At 38.2% G+C, this 25728-nt stretch overlaps 1 protein-coding gene across 3 annotated transcripts; it reads right to left on the reverse strand.

Moving 5' to 3' along the window:
- Positions 1–1650: 1650 nt before the first annotated feature.
- On the reverse strand, positions 1651–21690 carry LOC106083711 (transcription factor mef2A). Of its 3 annotated transcripts, none has more exons than XM_013246917.2 (3): positions 21569–21690; positions 5321–6757; positions 1651–3421 (listed from the first exon to the last, which is right to left on the reverse strand). In XM_013246917.2, exons 2-3 carry the CDS (start codon positions 6723–6725, stop codon positions 1995–1997), a joined length of 2832 nt encoding a protein of 943 aa, XP_013102371.2. In that variant the 5' UTR covers positions 6726–6757; positions 21569–21690; the 3' UTR covers positions 1651–1994. The 3 variants fall into 3 exon arrangements, with proteins under 3 accessions (XP_013102371.2, XP_013102372.2, XP_013102373.2); XM_013246918.2 differs by having other exon boundaries at positions 21500–21690; XM_013246919.2 differs by lacking the exon at positions 21569–21690 and adding an exon at positions 6828–6848.
- Positions 21691–25728: the final 4038 nt, after the last annotated feature.

Below are 25728 nucleotides of genomic sequence, written 5' to 3' on the forward strand. Positions count from 1 at the left end.
TGCCTTTCCGACCCTATAAAGTATATATATTCTTGATTAGCCTAAAATTCGAAGACGTCTGTCCGTCTGTCTGTTGAAATCACGCTATAGTCTTTAAAAATAGAGATAATGAGCTGAAACTTGCACAGATTCTTTTTTTTTTGTCCATCAGCGGGTTAAGTTTGAGGATGGGTTATAACGGACTATATCTTCATTTAGGCCCCATATAGACCGATTCGCCGATTTAGGGCCTTAGGCCCATAAAAACCACATTTATTATCCGATTTTGCTGAAATTTGGAACAGTGAGTAGTGTTAGGCCACTCGATATCCTTCTTTAATTTGGACTAGATCGGTTCAGATTTGGATATAGCTGCCATATAGACCGATCTCTCGATATAAGGTTTTGGGCCCTTAAAAGGCGCATTCATTGTCCGATTTCTCCGAAATTTGGGACAGTGAGTTGCGTTAGGCTCTTTAACAACTTTCTGCAATTTGGCCCAGATCGATCCAGATTTGGATATAGCTGTCATATAGAGCGATCTTTCGATTTAAAGTTTTGGGCCCCTAAAAGGGGCATTTATTGTCCGATTTCGCCGATATTTCGGACAGTGAGTTGTCTTAGGCCCTTCGACAGCCCTCTTCAATTTGGCCCAGATCGGTTCAGATTTTGATATAGGTACCATATAGACCGATCTCTCAATTTAAAGTCTTGGCCCCATAAAAGATACATTTACAATCCGATTTCGCTCAAATTTCACACATTGACTTATATAAGGCTTTTCTACATCGGTGTCGTATATGGTTCAGATCGGTCTATATTTGGATACTACTACCAAAAAGTCCAACATTTAGTCCTACAAAAATGAACAATGATTTGCACTTATTATACCACTCAATATCCGTGTCGAATTTGGTCCAAATCGGTTCATATTTCGATAGAGCTGCTATGGGTTCATCTTGGAGTAATCTACGACCTCGGTTGAAATCACCATACCATAAATAAACATTGGTCCTTAATGAAGCTTCATCGCCAATAATTGAATTAAGTTCATCGATGTACTATTGTAGAGTTAATCCACGTCGAAAGTTGTAAAAAATAATCGCACGAAAATATTCACGATTTAATTCCATTTTGTTGGCGTGATGAATCTCTACAGTTACTGTAAACAACACAAATAGCGCTCGTATGTCAAAAATTTCTGAGTATGTATAACCTTAAAAATGTCAAGCTTTACGATAGAGCTGTCAGTTGACAGATTGCAACATAAGGGTTTTCCAATCCCGAAATATTAAAGGCAAACCTCGTATGTAGGAGCATATCTATATCTGAACCAATTTTGTCCAAAATCATTTGCAAAATTTTTTGTTAAAAAACACCAATTTATAAAATTTTGAAAATCTAATTTGATTGTAAATAATTTTTGTTGCAAATTTTCGCCCATAGTGCAGTATTGTAAGGTATTTTTATGCAATAAAAATTATATTTGCTATATTTTTTCGATATGGATACACTGTGCAATGTTGCCAGAGCTCTTCCTGCATCTTATTTCTGCATGTTTTTGAGACTGAGCTAATTTTTGGCAAAAGCGGAATCTCTGCCAAATTCTCGGTCAATATCTCTTTTGAACAAATGTTGAAATATCTCGGTTTGCTTCAAAACAAAAAATAAAATAAAAGTCAACTGTGTTCTTTATTTTCTTAAAATGCAAATTTTAAATGTTAACAGAACCAGATAATCCTGGCTCCAACAATTTTAATGATTTAATGTGAATGTTTTTAAAAAATTTTGAACAATAAGAAAATTAGAAAAAAAAAATAAAATTTAGGTAAAATGTTTCAAATATACCTGAGAACTTATCACAATTAAGTGTTGTTATATAAACTCCTACGGAGGAAATATATGCATGCATGTATGAGTATATGCATATAAGAGTATATAAATATATATGTGTTATATATCTTAAGTGATTCTAACATACATTTGATACCAGATTCGAGTAATTATCAGAAATTCTAATTGAAAGCAAATAACAATGCGGCTATGGTAGGTATGAGGCTAAGGCCACTAAAATTTCGCTTAAAATCGAAAGCGGAATTCTTTTCCTGTGTTGCCTGATTAATCTGAGGATACTGGGTGGGAGAGTATTGATTATTTGGATACTTGTCGTATGCTGGATATTGATTAGGATAAGGATATTGGCCATTTGGTGGATACTGATTGGTGGGATTATATTGATTTGGAGAATAATTTTGTGCAGGATCCAATTGGCCAGGTTGATATTGCTGATTGGTGGGAGCGTATTGGTTAGGAGAATAATTTTGCCCAGGCTGGGACTGATTAGGTGGAGCCGCTTGACTAGGTTGATATTGCTCAGGTGCTGGTATGGCGGCTGGGTAACAAACATTCTTTTCTACCTGTATGAGATTTGTGGCATTTTGTGGATCGGTTTGAGTGATGTTCATTCTGTAGCAGTCCACATTACTTGTTGGAAATTGTCCCGGTGGAAACTGCCTTAAGAAGTCAGCTGGATAGCACAACTCCTGGTCTACCTCTAAAAGCTTGGTGCTATCGTTAGGATCCGTTTGGTTTATTTTCATGGTATTACAAACGATTTCATTGCTGGGTGGACTTGCTGTCAAGCTGGAGACTGGTAAACAAACTTCTTTTAACACCTGTATGGTGCTGGTGGCATTTTGAGGATCTGGTTCGGTGACATTCATTTTATTGCATTCCACATCACCTTCTGGAAATTTCCCATCTGGTTGATTCAAAAACGAAGCTGGATAGCAAACTTCCTTCTCAACTTCTATTGTGGTGGTGTTGTCGATGCTCTTGGGGTCTGTTTCATTCAGTTTGACTTTAAAGCAAACAATTTCACCATTGGGTATTATGGGAGGCCCAGTTGGAATTTGTGGAACTGGATTAGATTCAAGAGAGTTTTGTGCTAAAGGAGCATTATAGAGTGCAGGGGGTAACTGTCCCTGAGGATATTGAAGCTGTGGTGGATTCGGTGGTCCTGGTGGATATTGCCCAGGTGGTGGTGGTGCAACCATAGAGGCATTTGTATTTTTCAATTGACAAACCTCTTTTTCTACGATAATTGTATTGGCACTGTTGTTAGGATCAGGTTGACTAACTTGTGATTTGGAACAAACCATATCGTTGGCATTTGGTGGAGCTATGGCATTTACGGCAGTTTTAGTGTAACAAATCTCTTTGTCTATTCCGTTGGTTCTTTCTTGCTTGCAATCAAGTTGGTCGATGGGATAAACTTGTGGATTTACTTGTGGAACTCCATTATTAATTACAATTACAGAGGTCTTGGAATTGTTTGCATCGCTATTGCTGTTCCTGTTATTGGCATTAATATCATCGTTGTGGTAGTGATTGTGGACATGGGTGTGATGTCTGTGATGATGGTGGCGGTGAAGCAGCATATCTGAAAAGGTAAAAATTGTAGAATTTCATCAAAATTGTAACAGAGGAAAACCAAAATTTTTAGTGATGTCAAGCAAAGCTTTTTAGTTGAACTGCCTGTCCCTCTAACTTTGTGTCACTCACGTGAGTGACTCGAGTGACTCAAATATCGGGTTTTCTTTTATAAGATCAGCTGATTTTGACATAAGAGCAAATGAAAATCGGGTCGGAAATAAATGTTAAGTATTTCTGGTTATAATTCAACAGTGAATAAAACCCAGCTGCTTATATTTTTGAAAATCGAATAAAAAATTACCCTTCTGTAAGCTTTAGAACTAAACTCTGTCTGTCGATAAGTACTGATGATGTAATAGTAGCCAGTCAAGAATGGCTGCCCTAAACAAAACTCACGATTTTACAACTTTGGACGTGGATTAACTCTAAAATAGTACATAGATGAGCATAATTCAATTATCGGCGATGAAGCTTCAGCAAGGACCAATGTTTATCAATGGTATGGTGAATTCAACTGTGGTCGAAGTTCACTCCAAGATGAATTTCGTGAAGGTCGTCCAAAATCAGTTGTTCCAAAAATAATCAAAAATCATCATTGTTGTGCGTCTTGTGACCTATCGTGACATTGATACAACCTTGGGCATTAGGGGGACCTGCTTACATTCAATATTTCATGAATATTTGACCGTCAAAAAAATTTGTTCGGGTTGTATCCCACACAATTTGTCAATCGCTCAAAAACAAGTAAAATGGCGTTAAGTTCGGCCGGGCCGAACTTTGGATACCCACCACCTCGGGTATATATGTAAACGACTTTTCGTCATAATCCGGTGAAAAATTCAAATTTTATGCCCTATAGCAGCTTTATCGAAATATGATCAGATTTGGACAAAATTCGACAAGGATATTGAATGGTATAATAAGTACAAGTCATTGCTCAATTTTGTAGAACAAAATATTGGTCTTTTTGGTAGCCATATCCAAATATAGACCGATCTGAACCGTATACGACACGGATATTGAAGAGCCTAACATAAGTCACTGCGTCAATAAATGCGCCTTTTATGGGCATTAAATCGAGAGCTCGGTCTATATGGCAGCTGTATCCAAATCTGAACCTATCTGGGCCAAATTAAAGAGGGATGTCGAATGTTAGGTTTAACACAACTTACTGTCCCAAATTTCGGCGACATCGGACAATAAATTCGCCTTTTATGGGCCCAAGACCTTAAATCGAGAGATTGGTCTATATGGAGCTGCTTCGAACCAAAGGCAAGGCTGTCAGGCTCTGCTGCGTCCCGGGTCCTCAAGAGGTGGCGGAGAACAAGACGGTCGACAAGATGGACAATATAAGATCGCTGTTAGGCGCGGATCGTGTTATGGAATCAGTGTGCCCTATGTGAAAATGGCAAGAAAAGCAACTCTTGCAACAAAGGGGGGTTGTGAACAAAACTATGTGATCTAATGTAGACTTCAAGGCTGGCTAGAACAGACGTGATGGCATGTCACTATGGGATCGGAAAACATGCCTACAGATTGCAGGTTGCTGGTAACGACTTTCCCCGATGCAGAGAGGATGTCGTGGAAGAAGATATTATAGAACATCTGCTATGTGTATGTCCCGCACTGGCAGTCAGAAGGAGTTCCACCCTATATTCTCATTTCGTTCAGAACTTGTCTGATTTAGAGGTGAAGTGAATATTCGAAAATTGTTGGGCTTTTTAAAACGATTTGGATGGTTCAACGGTATGAACTAGAAGGCATCTTTCTTTTCCTGTTGCTGTGGTATCACAATAGATAAAACCGTCTAAGTGAGCCAAGTCTAGTTCATTTAGACTTTAACCCAACTTTTTTACCTATCTTATTTGATTAAGTTCGTAGAATTTGGTAAAATTGAGCTACTTACACATGGCAAGATCGTCACCGAATCGCCTCTTCTCATACACAACGGGTTGTTGCACTACAACGGTGGGTACATGTGGAGTTTGCACATAGTTATGATGTATTATTTGTGGCGGTGCTCCTTGATGATAAGTGGGATGGAAAGTTTGTTGGGGATAACTGGGGTGATAAGTTTGTTGAGGGTAACTGGGGTGATAAGTTTGTTGGGGATAACTGGCGTGGCCATTGTTTGGTGGCGGTCCTTGATGGAAGTTAGGTGGTGGTCCTTGATGGAAGTTAGGAGGTGGTCCTTGATGAAAGTTGGGATGTGAGTTTTGTTGAGGATAACTAGCATGTACATTGTGAGGTGGAGGAACTTGATGCATGTTTGGATGAGTATTTTGAGGAGGATACGGGGCGGAGGGATTGTGTTGACCAGAAGGAGGATAATGGCCTGGTGTATGTCCAGATGAAATTTGATTCTGGTTAACTTTATTGATTGGGTTGTGATGATCGTTTGGCAGGGGAGGAGCAGAGGGTTCGTAGCGACCAGGTTGTTGATGTCCTGGCTGCTGATGATGGCCAGGTTGTTGAAGATGATTGTTCGGCAATGGAGGAGCTGAAGGTTCATAGGGCTTATGATGACTACCAGGCGTTTGGTGGTGATCATTTAGATGTGTTTTTTGTATTTCCGAGTTTTGATGACCATTCGGCAATGGAGGAGCTGAAGGTTCATAGGGCTTATGATGACTACCAGGCAATTGGTGGTGATCATTTACATGGGTTTTTTGTATTTCCGAGTTGTGATGACCATTCGGCAATGGAGGAGCTGAAGGTTCATAGGGCTTATGATGACTACCAGGCGATTGGTGGTGATCATTTACATGGGTTTTTTGTATTTCCGAGTTGTGATGACCACTAGGTAATGGAGGTGCCGAGGGTTCATGAGGTTTGTGATGAGATGAGTGATGGTCGACAGGTGTATTGTGTTCTACAGGTTTGTGGTGTTCTACAGGTTTGTGGTGTTCCACAGGTTTATGGTGTTCCACAGGTTTATGGTGTTCCGCAGTACTCGTTTTCTTTGAACCTCCACCAAAAAGTCCTCCGAAAAGACCACCGCCTTTTGAACCGCTGCTATGACTGCTGCTGCCATGACTGCTACTACCATGACTGCTGCTGCCATGACTGCTGCTACCATGACTGCTGCCATGACTGCTGCCATGACTGCTGCCATGACTGCTGCTATGACTGCTACTATGACTGCTGCTATGACTATGACTGCTTCCGCGGCTGCTACTGCTTCTACCGCTTGAGGGTGATTTATAGCTTGATTTGCGTGATTTTCCAAGTTTGGCCTCAGCTACTGCATCCATACTGGCCATAAAAATGGCCAAGGCCAAAAGCAGAAAATACATTTTATTTCTGCCCATTTTGAAAGGTCAGGATGCTAAATGCAGCTGATCTAAAATTGAAGAATTAAAGAATAAGTTAAATAAATAAATGATGAAATAAAATGTTTTAAAGATCCATACATGTTTTCATAAACTTTAGATATCCGTAATCATTGCCCAGTTGAACCAAATTATTACTAATTGGGATGCTTACACATCAATGATATTTTGAAAAACATTCGCAAACCAGAACCAACCAAATGCGTAATTATTTGTATATGCACATTTTAGAAAAACAAAATTTTTGAATTCTTAATGCCTGTTCTTGAATCACTGACGTAAGGTGGATATATGCATGAAGGCCACAAAGGGAATTGTGTTTTTTTTTTTTTGGAATATTTATTAATGATTAATTTTTTTCGTTATTTATTGTGAAATTTGGCAATAATTATTCTAACAAAGGATATATTGACTTTGAAAAAACCAGACTCCCGCTGTTCATTGTTTTTTTTTTATATGACACGAATGCTTAAACATTTAAAAATTTCAAATCGGACTAACAAACGAAACGGGTTATGTTAGGTTGTAGAGAGACCAGGACTAGCTACCTTACCTTACACATTCTAGGGAAACTGGAATTTTTTCCAGTTTTTTTCAGGACCAGGCCCGAAGAACAACAAATGATAGATGGTCATAAAGAGGGTGCAGTGAGCATTCCAAAACTATGTGGCCTAATCTAAACTAGAGGAGGTCTACCGCTTTGCTGTCATTGGCTAGAACGGACGTCTCAGTCATTGTGTCCGTCATGACGGCCACTGTCCTATAGGAAAACATGCTGACAACGACTTTTGTATCAGCTGTAAGGACATCGAAGAAGAAGAGTCAATAGAACACCTTCTGTGTGCGTGTGTCCCACACTAGTAGTCAGAAGGAGTTCCACTTTAGGTTCTCATTTCTTTGAGAACCTGTCTGATTTAGCGGATGTGAACATTCGCAAGTTATCGGGCTTTTTAAAGCGATCTGGGTGGTTCAACGGCAGGAACTAGAAGGCATCTTCCTTCTTCTGTTCCTGTGGTATCACAATGGATGAAAACATCTAAGTGAGTGTGATGGTAGACTGCCACTTAAACCTAAACTAACCTAACAGCAATATTTATCGATAACTTCGATCTTTAGGCTAGCTCCAAAAAATAACCTATTCAAGTTCAGGTTAGGTTAGATTTAAGTGGCAGTCTGTAATCAGACTCACTTAGACGTTTTCGTCCATTGTGATATCACAGAAACAGGAAAAGGAAGATACCTTCTAGTTCTCACCGTTGCGAATATTCACATTTGCTAAATCAGACAAGTTATTTAAGAAATGAGAACCCAAAATGGAACTCCTTTTGACTGACAGTGCGGGAGACACACACATAGGAGATGTTCTTAAGGCTCTTCTTCCTCAACATTGCCACAGCTTACTAGCAACCTTCAGCCTGTTAGCATGTTTTCCGATCAAACAGTGACCTGTCAGAATGGACACAAAGACGGAAGAGCGCTTCCTGAATTATTTCGCTAACCGCGATTGCCACATTATCAGCATATGCGACCATTTTTGCACCTCTTTCTTCCATAGACAAGAATATAGAGACAGAACACCTGCTTGAGGTGTTCCTCATATTTGTAGATCTAAATATCACAAGCCTGCTGTAATTCGGGCGTCATTTGGCAGGTCCCGAAACTTGGTTACCTCGGTATTTCGAAAAATTATTCAGGCGGCCAAATCTTTATTTGCGATCCGATTTTCAAAATTCTTGTTGGATAGTGTTTAGCAAGCCTTACAAAGCATGAAAACAGGCTCTGTATCTCCCATTTCCCGTACCCATGAGTAGTTTAAACCCAGGAATTCTTAGTCCACAAACCATTCCTCCGCAAACCCATGGTTCCTCGATAAGAATCACGTTTATATCCTCCTGCCATCAGAAGAACTTTTAGTGCTGCTGAAGCGGTTTTGTAATGTTGGGGATTTTTCTGTCAGGCATCAGAATTTCCACCTCTGTTGCATTAGCCTTATCTTCTGAGTCCGCCAAGAGCTTATCCTTAAAAGATTCGTTCGATCTTGTCATGATGAGTTTCCTTACGCATCTAGGGGCAGTCGAAATAGCATTGGAACCACTCTTCTTCAGGACACTGGAATCTTGCGGAGTGGAGGATGCTTTCATAGATGCATCACTAGCTGCTGCTGTCGAAGTACTTTTTGTGTTCCGTCCTTCCCCGCTGGCGCACAACTTAAGCTCAAACTAACCGGATGACCCTCAAACACAGGGATTGTCGGGTGGCGTCTCGATGCCTTACCCTCTTGCTTTGATCTTTCCAGGGGGGTTTTCAGTCCCCTGTACCACGCCAGACTTTAGAGATTTGGTCGATAACTCCTCATGAAAGTGTTCAGCAACACCTGCTGAGTTATCTCCTGATTTCGCAACCCCACCGCACCGCTTCTATACACTTTCAGTTTCAGTTTGTTGAATTTGTAGGATACAACTTCAGACTTGTTCAGGTCTGCGAGACGGTCAGAGTTTAGTACAAATACTGCTTGTCTCCGGTCGTCGTATGCTTCATCCAACCCAATCAATGGGTTTAGCTCTTCTCCTTCTTAGTGTTGAAAACAAATGCACAAAGTTATAATTCTCTGTACCACAGTTGCGGTGTAGGGTATAAATACGGGTTTGTGGAAACATATATCTGTAGTTAATGATTTAAAATATTTGTGACACGTTTCACAATGTTTAGTGATAATATATTCAATTTTAATGGAAATTATTCGTTAATTAGAATTTATTAATATGACAGACTAAATGAGTGAATTTTTTGCTCCAAATAGAATTCATGAAGTATGCGAGATATAGGCATTTGAATATTCATAACATATAAATAGGTGATTCATTAAATGTTTAAATTGCTTACCATAGATTAGGCTTCAATTTCTTTTACGATGACCAAATACAATAAAAAATATATACCTATTTGATACAAATTTTGTTTAAGCTATAAATTTCACACCTGTATCACAAGAATGCTATAACTTGAAAGTTGATTTTTTGTTATGTTTATATGCAACTGCCAGCGGATTTAGTTTTAAGCCACCTAGTAAAAGTGACAACTTTTCTAGACTGGAATTTTTGCAAATTTTGCCCATGAACATTCCACTAAGAAACAGGGGCAAACTTCGCACATATCAATGAGTGCAGTCCGATTAAAGTTTAAGCTCAATGATAAGGCGCCTCCTTTTTATAGCCGAGTCCGAACGGCGTGCCGCAGTGCGACACCTCTCTGGAGAAAAGTTTTACATGGCATGGGACCTCACAAATGTGGTCCCTCGGCTAAACAGATGAAAGGCGGATTGGGATAAATTTCGGCATAAATCCTGCACGTCTATCCCTTCTATACGACAAAAGGTAGTGGAAACTACGGAGGATATAGACATAGGAGTCAAGCGGATCGCAAAGGTCCTGAATGACTCGCTTGTGTCAGCATGTTCTAATGCGGAGCCAGGGGGTAAACAGCGACCGCTATGGTGGACCCCAGAGCTTATTGGTCTAAGGAAGGACTGCAGAAAACTCTTCAACAGAGCAAAAGCCAAAAGAGAACCACACGATTGGGACATCTGTAAGGCTGAGCTAAGAAAATACAAGAGCTAGCTGAGAAAGGCTCAGAACAAATTCTGGGTAGAATTCTGCAGCTCCTTGGAGGATACATTGGAGGCCTCTAGACTAAGAAAGATTCTGTGCTCGTGATCTATTACGGTGGGGTATATTCAGAAGTCAGAGAATGTATGAACAATGTGTAGTGAGGAAACACTAGAACTACTCGTTGATACACATTTCCCGGAAAATTCTACAACGGACAACGTGGCGCCAGAAGAGGTTGTCACTGGTGTGCATTCGTCAGAAGTTATTAGGGAAATTGTGTTTGAGCCGAAAATCCTTTGGGCGATAAGAAGTTCGACTCCTTTAAGTCGCCAGGCCCTGAAGATGTATCACCGGTTGAATTACAAGCAGTGTCTAATAGACTGGTTCCTTGGTTTGGGGAGATATACTCTGCTTGTATCAGAATGTCATATATATCAGTGGGATAGTGGGACAGGAAGGTCATTTTCATCCCGAAAGCAGGAAAACCTTACCACACGAAGGCGAAAGATTTGTTCGTCCCATTAGTGTATCATCCTTTATGCTGAAGACTCTTGAGAGGTTGATAGAAACATATCTAAGGGCAAAGATCCCTGGAGATCGCCTGTCGCGGCAGCAGCATGCATATAGTAAAGACAAATCCACTGAAACAGGCCTTCACGACGTAGTCGGCTATATAGAGGGTTCTGAATCGATCTTTTCCAATTACAATAGGCTTCGTCTCTAGGCCGAAAAATATGTCTGTACCAAATTTGAAGACGATCGGTTGAAAATTGCGATCAGACGGACAGACAGACGGACATAGCTAAATCGAATCAGAAAGTGATTCTGAGTCGATCGGTATGCTTATCAATGGGTCTATCTGTCTTCCTTTTGGATGTTACAAACTAATTCCCTAAGCTATAATACCCTGTACCACAGTAGTGGTGTAGGGTATAAAAAACATGCTCACACACTGAAAGTTGCCAGCAAGGACTTTTGCAGAAGCTGTGAGGACATCGAAGAAGAAGAAACTTTGGAACACCTTCTGTGTGTGTACCGCAGTAGCAGTCAGAAGGTCACTTTATTGTAGTTTCTTATTTCTTTGAGGTTCTCATTTCTGATTTAGCGGATGTGAACATACGTAAGTTACTGGGCTTTTTAAAGCGACCTGGATGGTTCAACGGTAGGAACTAGAAGGCCCATTCCATCTTTAGTTCCTCTGGTATTACAACGGACGAAAACGTCTAAGTGAGTCTGATAGCTTCCGTCTAAAGTAGTCGTACGATTCATGATTGTGAAATACGAAATTTCTTCCGTTTAAAATCAATGCCACTTATTACTTTGTGTCCATTCAAAACACTGTGCATCTGTATTCTATATTCTTGTTTTAGTTAGACGTATAAACCATTATTTGGTTAAATGTGACACAAATGCCCAGTGGAAAAAATGTTCTCAAAAACAGGCATGCATTGATGGTTTTCAAAAATGGGCCAAAACTCAAAAAAAAAAAAAAACTTTTTTGTTTTGGTTTTGAATTTGTTTTTAAAATAGAATGGTCCATACAAAAAATTTGACTTTCGTTTTGTTTTGAGAGACATTCTCAATATATATATAAGGAATGAAAAATTAATTTTAGTATACTAAATATTAGTTAAGTTGAAAGGGGAGAATATATGGACTTAGAAAAATTGAAAAAAAAAATATTGCTTCTGAGTTATCTCTTATCGTGCTGAAAAGAACCAGGCCACTTTATGTTGAGCATATGCATGGAATTTTGATGATTCAATTGTTATGGATATGAACAAGTGGAATTTGTTTGCTTCAAGAGTTGTAGGGCATCAGCATACTCTTTGGCCCATATTGCGAAATATTGTTATTCGCTATACGCCTTCGTACATACATTGAGATATTGTAAATTAATATTTGAATTTTAATTGAATGCATGCTATTCAGAGACTAAACATTTTTTTAAATGTTATCAATTTAGGCATGCTTTTTATGAGAAACATGTGCCGCATTGATAAAAAATTGCCTGTCTCTTGTGTAAAGGCTTTATTTTGAAAATAGTTTTGTTTTTATTTTTGGTATAACAAAAATATTTATATACGATGTCAATGATCATGTCAAAAAATATACATAAAATTTTGCAAAAATGTGAATGTTAATTCTTATACCAGAGATGGTCCGTAAGACGATTTTTTAGGTTTCCGACTGTCAAAAAGTTGTAAAAGTCGAAAACGTCGTATACTTGTATAAAACGTAGAAAAAGTCGCAAACGTCATAAACCTTAATAACTCAGTGTAAAAGTTTGATTTTTAACAAATATTATTGTCACTTATTTGTTGTATATAGAAGAGTTTATATGTAAAAAAAATTTCGCAATAAAAGAAATATTAAGTTTTTTTTTAATTTTTGCATTTACATTTTTCACACAATAAATTGGAAATATACGCAAATTTCAAGTCAATTTATTTGACTTTTTTGTGAAGCAAAAAATCAATAAATTATTAGTTTTCATCAATTATATTTAGAAATTGCAATTATTTTGTATCCTTTTGCAAAATTATTTGCTTCTCCCGTTTTAATTTGCTTTTTGAAAGCTGTTGTAAACGACATATGTTAAAAATGCATGACAACTGAGGAAGTGTCAAGTGAAATGGTACATGGAGTGTTAATTATGTTATTCAATAACAATACTTAAAAATAACATTACTTATTCAATAAAATACTTAACACGCCATCTTCCATTTCACTTGACATTACCTCACATTAGCATACTTAACACGCCATCTACCATTTCACTTGACACTACCTCAGATGTCATTCATTTTATAACAATATTGGTAAAAATCGTGTAAACCTACGGTAGCTTTTTCTAATTCTGAACCGATTTTTTCCAATTTCAATATTGTTCGTCTCCAGGAGGAAAAAATTACTTATGCCAAAATTTTTAGTTAATCAGATCAAAAATTCGACATATTTTCGTTCGAATTTTTTTTTCTGTCAGAAACCTAGTTTTTTGGCTAGGTTTACGACGTTTTCGACGTATGTAATATACGTCGGAAATGTATGTCATATACGTCACTGTTTCTGACAGGCCATCTCTGTCTTATACCCTTCATCATATGATGGAGGTATACTCACATCGTCATTTCGTTTGTAACACATAGAAATAATGGACTGAGGCCAAACAAAGTATATCTATTCTTGTTTTTCTTGACGTTCTTAGTCTATTTAACCCTGACCGTCCGTCCGTACGTCTGTCCTTCCGTACTTCTGTCTGTTATTCTGACAAAAACTTGCTATTTTTCGAAGGAGTTAAGCTAGGTGCTTGATATATTGCACAAATACTTCTTATCAGTGCTGGTTGGTTGGAATTATAAATGCCTCAAATCGGTCCATGCTATGACATAGCTGCCATATAAACCGATCTCCCGATTTGATTTCGAATTGGTTCAAAATCTGATGTAGCTCCTATATAAAAGAGGTCGAGGCGTCTCTCCGACAGAAGGATTACACTTTGGCGGCCTTGTTGGATATTGAGGGGGCATTCAATAATGTGGAGATTGGGGCGATAGTGGCCTCACTGGACCGCACGGGAATTCACCCCTTAATCTCCCAATGGACAAATAATATGCTTTATGGATAATTAATGCAAACTTGGGAAATTGTGTGGTCAGAAGGCGGGTGACCAGAGCCACGACCCAAGTAGAGATGTTCTCGCCGATGATGTGGAACCTCGTAATTAATGAAATACTGATGGATCTCGGTAGGGACGGCACCACCGAGATCCATATCGCTTAATCAGCGAGATCATGGAAGGGTCACTGAGGAAGTTGTCGCGATGGGCTACCAGAAATGGGTTGAGGACCAACCCAAGAAAGACGGAGCTGGTGCTCTTTACGCGTAGATATAAGATACCGGAGTTCAGGCTCCCGTCCTAGGACGGGGCCACCCTGCGGCTGTCGAAGGAGGCGAAGTACCTAGGCATAATCCTCGATTCGAAAACAGCCGTAAGGTACTGTGCGCTTTTACTCCTGCAGGAGGATGCTCGGTAGGAAGTGGGGGGTGACTCCCAAGATGATTTATTGGATTTATTGATGGCTATCGTGAGACCAGTACTGCGTGCGAAGGAGTTCAAGAAGGTCCAGAGACTGGCCTGCGTCCGGATCACAGGGGCGCTGAGATCCGCCCCGCAGGCAGGCCTGGAGGCGATGCAGGATATGCAGCCAGGGTCACGCTTAGGCTGAGTGAGCTCGGCATACTGAAGAAGGATGGTCGCGGCCACAGTTCGCCATAAAAGATCTATTTATTATCCAATTTCGATGAAATGTGATACAATGAGTTTTGGAAGGCCCATACCCATTCCCGACAATTATGATCCAGATCGGACCATATTTGGATATAGTTGCAATGTAGACAGATTTGCCTATATAGAGAGCTGGAGCATTTTTCATCGGATTTCGATGTAATTGCACAGTGAGTTTTGGTAGACTTCTCTCCATTCCAGTGGGATGTGATCCAAATAGGACCATAATTGGATATAGCTGCTATGTAGACCGATCTCTCGATATAGAGTGTTAAGCTCATAGGAGGGACATTTTTCATACGATTTCGATGAAATTTGGCACAGTTAATTTTTTGTAGATCTCTACATATTTTTGTTTATTTGTATAGATGGAACCATATTTGGATATATGCAGTTGTCATACAGACAAATTTCTCGATATAGAGTATTGAGTCTATAAAAGGAGCATTTTTTATCCACAGTAAGTTCTGGTCAACCTCTACCCATTCCTGTGAAATATGGTCCAGATCGGACCAAATTTAGATATAGCTGCCATAGCTGATAACCGGCCGATCTCCCGACTTAAGGTCTTAAGGCAATTAATTATTCATTTTTCATTCGATTTCGATGAAATTCGTTGGCACAGTGAGTTTAAATAGAACTCTGTGCCAAATTCCATCGAAATGCGAAATGATCTGGTCCACATCCAACAGGAATGGGTCACCAAAACTCACTGTGCCAAATTTCATCGAAAGTGGATTAAAAATTCTGCTTTTATGGGCTTAAAACTCTAAATCGGGAGATCAATCTATATGGCAGCTATGTCCAATTATGGTCCGATCTGGACTAAATTTGACAGGAATAAGTAGATGTCTTTCAAAACTTACTGTGCCAAATTTCATCGAAATTGCTTTTAATATGATTAAGACCCTAAATCGAAAGATCGGTCCATACAGCAACTTTGTCCGATATTCACCGTAATTGGCAGGCATGTCAACTCATACGACTAACTGCACAAAATTTAAGCGAAATCTGGTTATACGGTTAACCAAAAATCGGTACATGTGGTAACTATATTCAAATGTGGTCCGACTTAAATCATATTTGGCAAAATTGACAAAGTACTACTGCCAATTTAAAATGGCGTCGAAATTGTGTGATAAATGCGTCTCAAGATCCTAAATCGATAGATCGGTCTATATGACAGCTATATCTAAATACTATTTGATCTGGACCATGATTGATAAGAATGTCTTGGGATCTAAAACAACAAAATGTTCCAAATTTCAGCGAAATTGGCTTATTAATGAGCCTCTTATGGGCTTCAGACGTTTAATCAGTAGATCGGTCTATATGTCAGCTATATCTAAATAAGGCCTAATATGGAGTATATTCAGTTCGGTTATCAAGGATCCCAGTCCAATTTCCGCGAAATCAGAAAATAAATGCGGCTGTAATGGACTTTAAGCGGCCGATCGATATATATGCCAGCTATATCCAATGTGGAGTATATTCCGTTTAGAATGCGAGAGGCTTAGTGCAACTCACTGTTCTAAATTTCTACGAAACCAGGTAATAAATGCGTCTGCTATGGTCTCAAGGTCGGAGACCACCGTAGCGCAGAGGCTAGCATGTACGGCTATGACGCTGAACACCTGGGTTCGAATCCTGGCAGGAACATCTGAAAATTTTTCAGCGGTGGTTATCCCCAAGTTTGCCTCTGTATTTGCTATGGTCTTAAGACCCTGAATAACTAGATCAATCTATTTGGTAGCTATATCTAAATATGGTGCGATATGGACTATATTCGGTTTAAATAGCGAGGGGCCTAGTCAAGCTTACTGTTCTAAATTTCAGCGAAATTGGAAACAAATGCGGCTGTTATGGGCTTAAGACCTTAAATCGGCAGGTCGGTCTATATGACAGCTATATCTTAATAATGTCCGATTTGGCCCAAGAACTTAACTTGTAATATTCAATATTCCCATTTTTGAAGGTTGTGAAGCGTACAACAGAAGGACACACTGGCGGGCGGATAGATACATTGACATCGTCAAATCGTTTTAGAATTTCATGATAATCAGTATAAAAAAAATTAAATATGTATGGTAAACAGCACTTATCATAAATTTCAAAGGCCATCTGCAATTTGTGTACCCATTTGTCCTTGAGTGCAGTAAAATTAGGCATAATGACTTATTTTGCAACATTCTTTTTTTTAAAGAAATGTTTTGCAACCTCCCCTTGCAAACTTCGAGGAATCAAAATCGGTTTTATTATTGAAACAAAACGGTTGAAAAAATTTGTTTGCTGGGCAAAAACCAAACAGAGCGTTAGATAACCATATTAGCAAACATTAGCCATAACAAAGCAAAACCAAAAGTAAATCTGACTTTGAATTGCACCGATATTTTAGAAAAAAAAACAATTGTTGATTTTCTCTCTAATCTAAATCTACTATTGGCGATAGTAGTTGAACGTTTTTTGTTATCATCAAAAAAAAAGTATATAATAAATAAAAATAGGGTTTGAAACTTTGACCGATACATTTTAATACCCATAATTAGGTAAAAATTAATATATTTAGTTTCATTTCTATAGAAAAGTCTGGCGGTTGCTGCAAAATTAATTTCTGCACAGAATTAGGTCATTGGTTCTATTAACTTACAAGAGTTAAGGGCTTAGCTTTGACATCATAGCCAAATGAATTCTTTGGTAGCACCCACAAACCGTTGCGTGTTGCAATGCATAACCGTAGCAGAAGACATTAAATTTTTCCCTGAAAGCTTTCAGCGAAAATTAGATGATTTATTAGATGATCCAAACCATATAGATACAGCAAAAATGGTAGAGAATGTACGACCGTAAGATAACCAGTCGCATATCATCACTCAATTTGTTTATGGAATCAAATGAAGTTGAAACAGCCTTATCTGTTCAGGAATTTTGAGATATGATAGAAAAAGCATTCGAGTACGCCGTAAAGTCAACATTTATTTTTATTCAAAAAGCATCGTACACAGTTACCAATCTCTTATAGAGAAAAATTTTAGGAAGACCTAAAGTTGGGCAAATTCGACTTTTTGATATCCTATAGAACAATGAAGCAACAGTGTGTATGGAAATCATGTATATAGAGGCTTGGACTATATCTTAACAAATTTCTACAATATTAGGAAGGTATATCTCTAATCATAGAAGAATACATTGTACAAAATTTCAGAACAATCTGTTGACAAATGTCTTATGTTTCATAAAGGAAAATAGAGCAATACATATGAATATGGGATATACTAAATCTAAGTCTGAAGCGATGTTGACCCGATTTTGTTGGCTGACAAGTAGCTATTGATGTAAACATTGCACAACATTTTAAGAAAATCAGTAGCAAAATGAGTTTTCTCTAGCTTCCCAAATGAAAACTAAGCAACACATACGTTTAAATGGTTACTATATCTGAACCTTGACCGATTTTCACCAAATGCAGCATAGTTAGTAGAACTAAGAAAAGAAAATTTGTAAAAGATTTTATGAAGATGAATGATAAATGCGCTTGCTATGTTATATCTTAATGTGAAGCTATTTTTATATTATTCAATTACAGAGTTAAATGTTATAAGAGAGTCTCATATGCCAAATATTGTGAAGATTGATTATAAAAATCGGGCGATAACTTAATCTGAAGAAGCATTTTTTATCTTAGGTTAGGTCCTTTACAGACTCACTTAGACAATTTTTTAGGTCCATTGTGATACCACAGTAGCGATAGATCAAAGCTTCCGGCGGGAATCGAACCGCGACCCCTGGACTGGTAATCCAAGCACGCTATCGGGGCACCCTTTCCTCTTCTTAATTCAAGATGATTGAGTAGGAATTGCGATTTGTGATTTGTTTATAATTAACAAGTAAAAGCGTACTATGTTCGGCCGGGCCGAATCTTATTTACCCTTCACCATGGATCGCATTTGTCGAGTTCTTTTCCCGTTATCTCTTTTTAGGCAAACATATGATAAAATAAAAGATTTGCTATGATATTGGAGCTTAAATATCAAGTTATTGTCCGTTTCGGACCATAATTGAGCTGAATGACCATAGTAGGAGTCGTTGTGTAAAATTTCAGGAAATTCTAATGAAAATTGCGCCCTTTAGGCGCTCAAGAAGTAAAATAGGGAGATCGGTTTATATGGGAGCTGTATCAGGCTATAGACCGATTCAGACTATAATTGACATGTATGCTAAAAGTCATGAGAGAAGTCGTCATAAGCGGATAATAATTGCGACCTCTACAGTCTCAAGAAGTCAAGATCCCAGATCGGTTTATATGACAGGTATACCAGTTTATGGACCGATTTGAATCATACTTAGCATAGTTGTTGGAAGTCATAACAAAACACCTCATGCAAAATATAAGCCAAATCGGGTGCGAATTGCGCCCTCTTGAGACTGAAGAAATCAAGATCCAAAATCGGTTTACATGGCAGCTATATCAAAACATGGGCCGATATGACCCATTAACAATCCCAACCGACCTACACTAATATGAAGTTTTCGTAAAAAATTTCAAGCGGCTAGCTTTATTCCATCGGAAGTTAGAGTGCTTTTGGACAGACAGACGGACAGGACTAGATCGACTCAAAATGACATGACGATCAAGAATATATACACTTTATGGGGTCTCAGAGGAATATTTCGAGGAGTTACAAACAGAATGATGAAATTTGTATACCCCCATCATATGGTGGAGGGTACAACAAGTAAGAGCGTGCTAAGTTCGGCCGGGCCGAATCTTATGTACCCTCCAACATCGACCGCATTAGTCGAGTTCTTTGCGCGGTATCTCTTTTAAGGCAAACAAAATATAATTAATAAGAACTGTTATGCTATTGGAGCTATATCAAGTTATAGTCCGATTCGCACCATTAATTAGTTGAATGCTGAGCAATGAAGAAGTCATTGGGTAATATTTCAGTCCATCTGGATACGAATTGCGCTTTGTAGGGGCTCAAGAAGCAAAATCGGGAGATTGGTTTTTATGGTTGTTGGTTTAAAATCCAAGATCAGTTAATATGGCAGATATACCAGGTTATAATCCGATTTGAATTATACTTAGCACAGTAGTTCGAAGTGATACCGAAGTACCACGTGCAAAATTACATCCAAATGGGATAAGAATTATGCCCTCTAAAAGCTGAAGAAGTCAAGACCCAAGATCGGTTTATATGGCAGCTCTATATCAAGTTACGAACACACTTAGCACAGTTTTTGCAAGTGATACCAAAACATCACGTGCAAAATTTCATTTTAATCGGACGTTAATTGCGCCCTCTAGAGGCTTAAGAAGTCAAAACCCGAGATCGGTTTATATGACAGCTATATCAAAACATGGACCGATTTGGCCCATTTACTTTCCCAACCGATCTACCCAAATAAAAAGTATTTGTACAAAAGTTCAAGCGCCTAGCTTTACTCCTTCGAAAGTTAGCGTGCTTTCGAAGGATTAAAAATCTGACTTTTATTTCAAGTAGATGTATACATACCGACCACCCGTAGTTCCCTTCTGATTTCTATGGAAATTTGCCCAAGAACATTCCATTAATGAACAGGGGCAAACTTTCACATATCTCTGAGTGCTGTCCGATTCAATTTTAAGCTAAATGATAAGGGGGCACGAGTCCGAACGGCGTGACACAGTGCGACCTCTCTTTGAGGAGAATTTTTAACGTGGCATAGCACCTCGAAAATATTGTCAGCACTAGGAGGGGATAACCACCGCAAAAAAATGGTGATGTTTTCTCGCAGGGTTCGAATCCAGGCGTCAGGCGTCATAGATGGACATGGTAACCTCTACGCTACTGTGGTCTTCTTCTGATTTCTACTTAATATAAATAGGATATATAACCATAATGGTGGGCATACAAATTTCGGCCCGGTCTAGCTTAATACGATTTTTGTTGTTCGATTTGAGGCAAGGATAACTCTGGAAGATGTTCTTAAATATCTGCAGCCTATTTAAAATATATTGTTTTATTAGAAAACATGAATTATGAGTACATTTTAATCATTAAATTTTCTTAATAAAAAAATATTTTCAAAACTTTTGGAAATTTTTAATTCACATTTTGTGGTGTATGAATTCTTTAAATAGTGTAGCATACAATGTAGTCACCTCCTACCGACTCTACTCTTGTCTTTAGTATTTTATCTCTAATGGCGCTATCTAAGCTACACAAAATGTTTATATTCTTCTTTCAAAGAATACACAGTCTGATATTAGCCAAGAGCCAGTTTAGCAAAAAAAAAAATAATAATAATAATTTGCGTTTTATCTGAATAAAATATTCAACAAATGTAGGTTTGCAACATATTTGTGGGTTCAACGCAATCCGCCATACTTAAAATGGTTTTTTTGGAATTTTTTTTTGCTCCTTTAGGAATATTGGACAGATTGGTTTTTTTTTTGCTATTTTTAGTAAAATTTTTTTTTTTTTAATTTGGTTTGGTTGATGTCATTTCCAGCAATTAAGAGATGAATTGTGTTATATTAACTAAGGCAGATATAAATGAAATTCGATAACTTGGAACATTTCTGCTGAAGATAATCCACATTTCACTGTTGATGTCATTGAAACGCCATGGCGTGCCATTCATTCAACCGGACACTGAGAGACAATTAATTATTTGCATGAACCTATTATTATTTGTTCACATTTGTTATTAGCGCCCATATGGACTTTATCCCAACATTTTTCCAGCCTCTCATACATTTCACTTTCGAACTTATGAACCGGCACTGCAATTTTATTTATGTAAACAACCATACCATCAAAACAATTTTATTTTTTCGCACTTAGAGGTCAAGAATTTGGTTCCTAACTCACTACGTCATATGTTTGCCTCTTTGTGGTGGGTACTGAATTTTTTTGCCGTCGTTCGTTTTTTTAACTCACTTAGCTTTTATATTTCTCGCCGGCGTCGATGTTAAGCGTTTGCAAAATTCGTATAGACTGAATTTTGAAATTTGTTGACAGAGTCTCCCATGAGCTGCTGCTCATGCCTGGCTAGCCAGACTGGTTGGTTGTGCTTGCAAACAATCATCGTCATCGCCATTGCCATTGCCATCACCATCTATCTCTCCCAATCTACACTTACGTTCGGCCAATTATGTTGTTGGAGTATCTATCTGTATGACCGGCTTCTGTCTGACTACACACCCAATTTGTGGTGATTCCGGCAGACGGTCGCCACTCTCTGGAATAGTTTGTTATGGTTTTTTGTTTGCTCTCTTTAGCATTGAATTTTGTTTTTGTGTTTATTTTAGCCATTTTCGCATTTTCTTGTTAGCTTTCTCTGATCCAAGTTGGTTAGCAGAGATTTACACGCTGAGGTTATAAAAACTTGGTAGCACTCTGTTCTTTTGTTGTTACGTTGGACAGTGGTTTGTTGGATTAACTATTGCTAAAGCAAAATTGGAGTCATCATTAGGTTATTTTTTTCAGCCAATTCGAAGTAGAATTGCGTGCTTTAGGGGCTCAATAGGGTGATCGGCTTATATGGGAGCGGTATAAAGCTATTGACCGAGTCAGACTATATTTGACACGTATGTTGAAGGTCCTGGAAGTAGGCGTTGTACAAAATTTCAGCCAAATCGGATATTACTGGCGCCCTCTAGAGGCTCAAGAAGTCAAGATCTCAGATCGTTTTATATATCATGGCAGCTATATCAGGTTATGGACCGATTTCAACCATACTCAACACAGTAGTTGGAAGTCATAACGAAACACGTTGTGCAAAATTTCAGCCAAATCGGATAATAATTGCGCCCTCTAGAGGCTCAAGAAGTCCAGATTGCAGATTGGTTTATAAGGCAGTTATATCAGGTTATGTACCGATTTGCGCCATACTCAGCACAGTAGTTGGAAATCATAACGAAACACGTTGTGCAAAATTTCAGCCAAATCGGATAATAATTGCGCCCTCTAGAGGCTCAAGAAGTCAAGATCTCAGATCGTTTTATATGGCAGCTATATCAGATTATGTACCGATTTGCGCCATACTCAGCATAGTAGTTGGAAGTCATAACGAAACACGTCGTGCAAAATTTCAGCCAAATCGGATAGGAATTGCGCACTCCAGATGCTTATGAAGTCAAGACCCCAGATCGGATTATATGACAGCTAAATCAGGTGCTAACCGATTTTAACCATATTTAGAACTGTTGTTGAAGACCATAACAAAACGCCTCATGCAAAATTTCAGCCAAATCAGATAATAATTGCGTCCTCTAGAGGCACAAGAATTCAACATCCAAGATCGGTTTATATTGCAGCTATACCACAACATGAACCGATAGGGCCCATTTACAATCTCAAGCGACCTACTTGACAAGACAAGTCAAGACCCCAGATCGGATTATATAACAGCTAAATCAGGTTACGAACCGATTTCAACCATATTTAGAACTGTTGTTGGAGACCATAACAAAACGCCTTATGCAAAATTTCAGCCAAATCGGATAATAATTGCGCTCTCTAGAAGCTCAAGAAGTCAAGATCCAAGATTGGTTTATATGGTAGCTATATCATCTTATGGACCGATTTCAACCATAATTAGCGTAGCAGTTGGGAGTCGTAACGAAACCCGTCGAGCAAGATTTCAGCCACATCGAATGGGAATTGTGCCCTCTAGATGCTCAACAAGTCAAGACCGCAGATCGGATTATATGACAGCTATATCAGGTTATGGACCGATTTAAACCATACTTACCACCGTTGTTAAAGACTATAACAAAACACATCATGCAAAATTTTAGCTAAATCGGATAAGAATTGCGTCCTCTAGTGGCTCAAGAAGTCAAGATCCAAAATCGGTTGATATGGCAGCTATATCAAAACATAAACCGATATGGCTCATTTATGCAAAATTTCAAGCTAGCTTGACTCTTTCGAAAGTAAGAGTGCTTTCGACAGACAGACGGACTGAACATGGCTAGATCGACTTAAAATGACATGACGATCAAGAATATATATACTTTATGGGGTCTCAGACGCATATTTCGAGGTGTTACAAACAGTGTGACGAAATTATTATACCCCCTTTTTATGGTGGAGGGTATAAAAACTAATGTTTATTCGAAATAATTTGCTATATTTTGTGCGTTTTAGTCCCCCTCCAAAGACAAATGGGCTATTGACGCTTATGCTCTTACCCTAATCCTTTTGTCATGGGACCTACGATTTATCCAGCTGTTCCACAGCACATGGAAGGCTTGAGGCTTTAAGAATTGAAATCTGGGAACGTTTTACATGGAACTATTTATTAACTTTTGAAATCCCCAATGACGAAGTTTGTATACCAAACATCATTATAATTTTCTCTCGAAATAAAATACTGATTAATTTTTTCTAATTCCAAGAAAATTTAAACAAAAATAAACAAGTTTTTTTTTACCTGTTAGGACGAAGATCATTTTAATTTTACAATTTTTGCTTCTTTCTCTTTCAAGACGAGCTCAATGATCGGAGATTTTGTTTGCAATAGAAAAGGAAATTCCGGGATAATCATACACATCAACCACTAAGCGACAGCTTCCATCATTTGGTTTAAATAACTCATCGGCCATATTAGGTGTGAAGGCCGTACGTATATTGTATTTGTAGCGTATTTATTACGAAAACGCCTCTATGATATAAAAACCACATTACCCATGCTTTACAACCCTGTTTGCTAACTGTTCCTTTCCCAATGCATGTGTTTGTGTAATGGCAAATTTTTTGTCTACACACTTACACTACTCCTACTGGTATACACATGATTCTGTGCACCTTTTGGAAGTTGTATTGATGACTTTAAACGCCAGACAACGGCAATGGCTCTCGCTGTTGCTCCGGGTGGACATGTTCGAATTCCGGCCAGGCTCTGCAGAATTTTATTTTCAAGTTTTTTTTGCCTGTTAGGGCGAAGATCATTATAATATGGGCATTAATAAAATTCGACAAAATTTTCTCTAGTAAAAAGGATTTGTTTTTTTTTTCAAAAAAAGATTAGTATACTTAAAATTCATAAGAAGTCGATAATTGTTTACCAGTAAAAGCCAAGACCATTGTCTTGCCATTACGATAAACTGAAACGTGTTTTATTTTCCGCGTAAACGATTCGAATTATTAATAAAAAGAAATGATAAATGTAGAAATATAGCTGCGAGTGTCTATCGCTTGAAGAATTTATTATTGTTTAATAGCTTTGGCTAATTTTTAATGATTTGCACGTTTTGTGTCTATATGTTAATTTCTTATTAACAAGCCGCTAAATCACTATACGAGACAATGGCAAAAATGTGTTCCCTAAACGACGACACACTGGTGATGTTGTAGTGATAATTAATGCTAGAAGACATTTTATGGTATGTTGCATTGACTCGATTCTGTTGATTATGAAAAAAAAACCTGGAAGAATAGGTAAATATTTTACGGGAAGGCATAATGAACAAGCTTGTTGTAAACATTAAATGCTATTTCTTGGCATAAAATGTATGAAATGTATGGCGTTGTATGTATACATATGGAAGATATAACAAGTAAAAGCGTGCTAAGTTAGGCCGGGCCGAATCTTATATACCCTCCACCATGGATCGCATTTGTCGAGTTCTTTTCCCGCCATCTCTTCTTAGGCAAAAAAAGGATAAAAGAAAAGATTTGCTCTGCTATTAGAGCGATATCAAGATATGGTCCGGTTCGGACCACAATTAAATTATATGTTGGAGACCTGTGTAACATGTCAGCCAATTCGAATAAGAATTGCGCCCTTTTGGGGGCTCAGGAAGTGAAATAGAGAGAACGATTTATATGGGAGCTGTATCAGGCTATAGACCGATTCAGACCATAGTAAACATGTATGTTAATGGTCATGAGAGGATCCGTCGCACAAAATTTCAGGCATATCGGATAATAATTGCGACCTCTAGAGGCAAAAGAAGTCAAGATCCCAGATCGGTTTGTATGGCAGCTATATCATATTATGAACCGATTTGAACCATACTTGGCACAATTGTTGGATATCATAAAAAAAATACTTCGTGCAAAATTTCATTAAAATGGGATAAGAATTGCAC

The sequence above is a fragment of the Stomoxys calcitrans genome, chromosome 3, assembly GCF_963082655.1.
Source record: "Stomoxys calcitrans chromosome 3, idStoCalc2.1, whole genome shotgun sequence".
NCBI lineage: Eukaryota > Metazoa > Arthropoda > Insecta > Diptera > Muscidae > Stomoxys > Stomoxys calcitrans.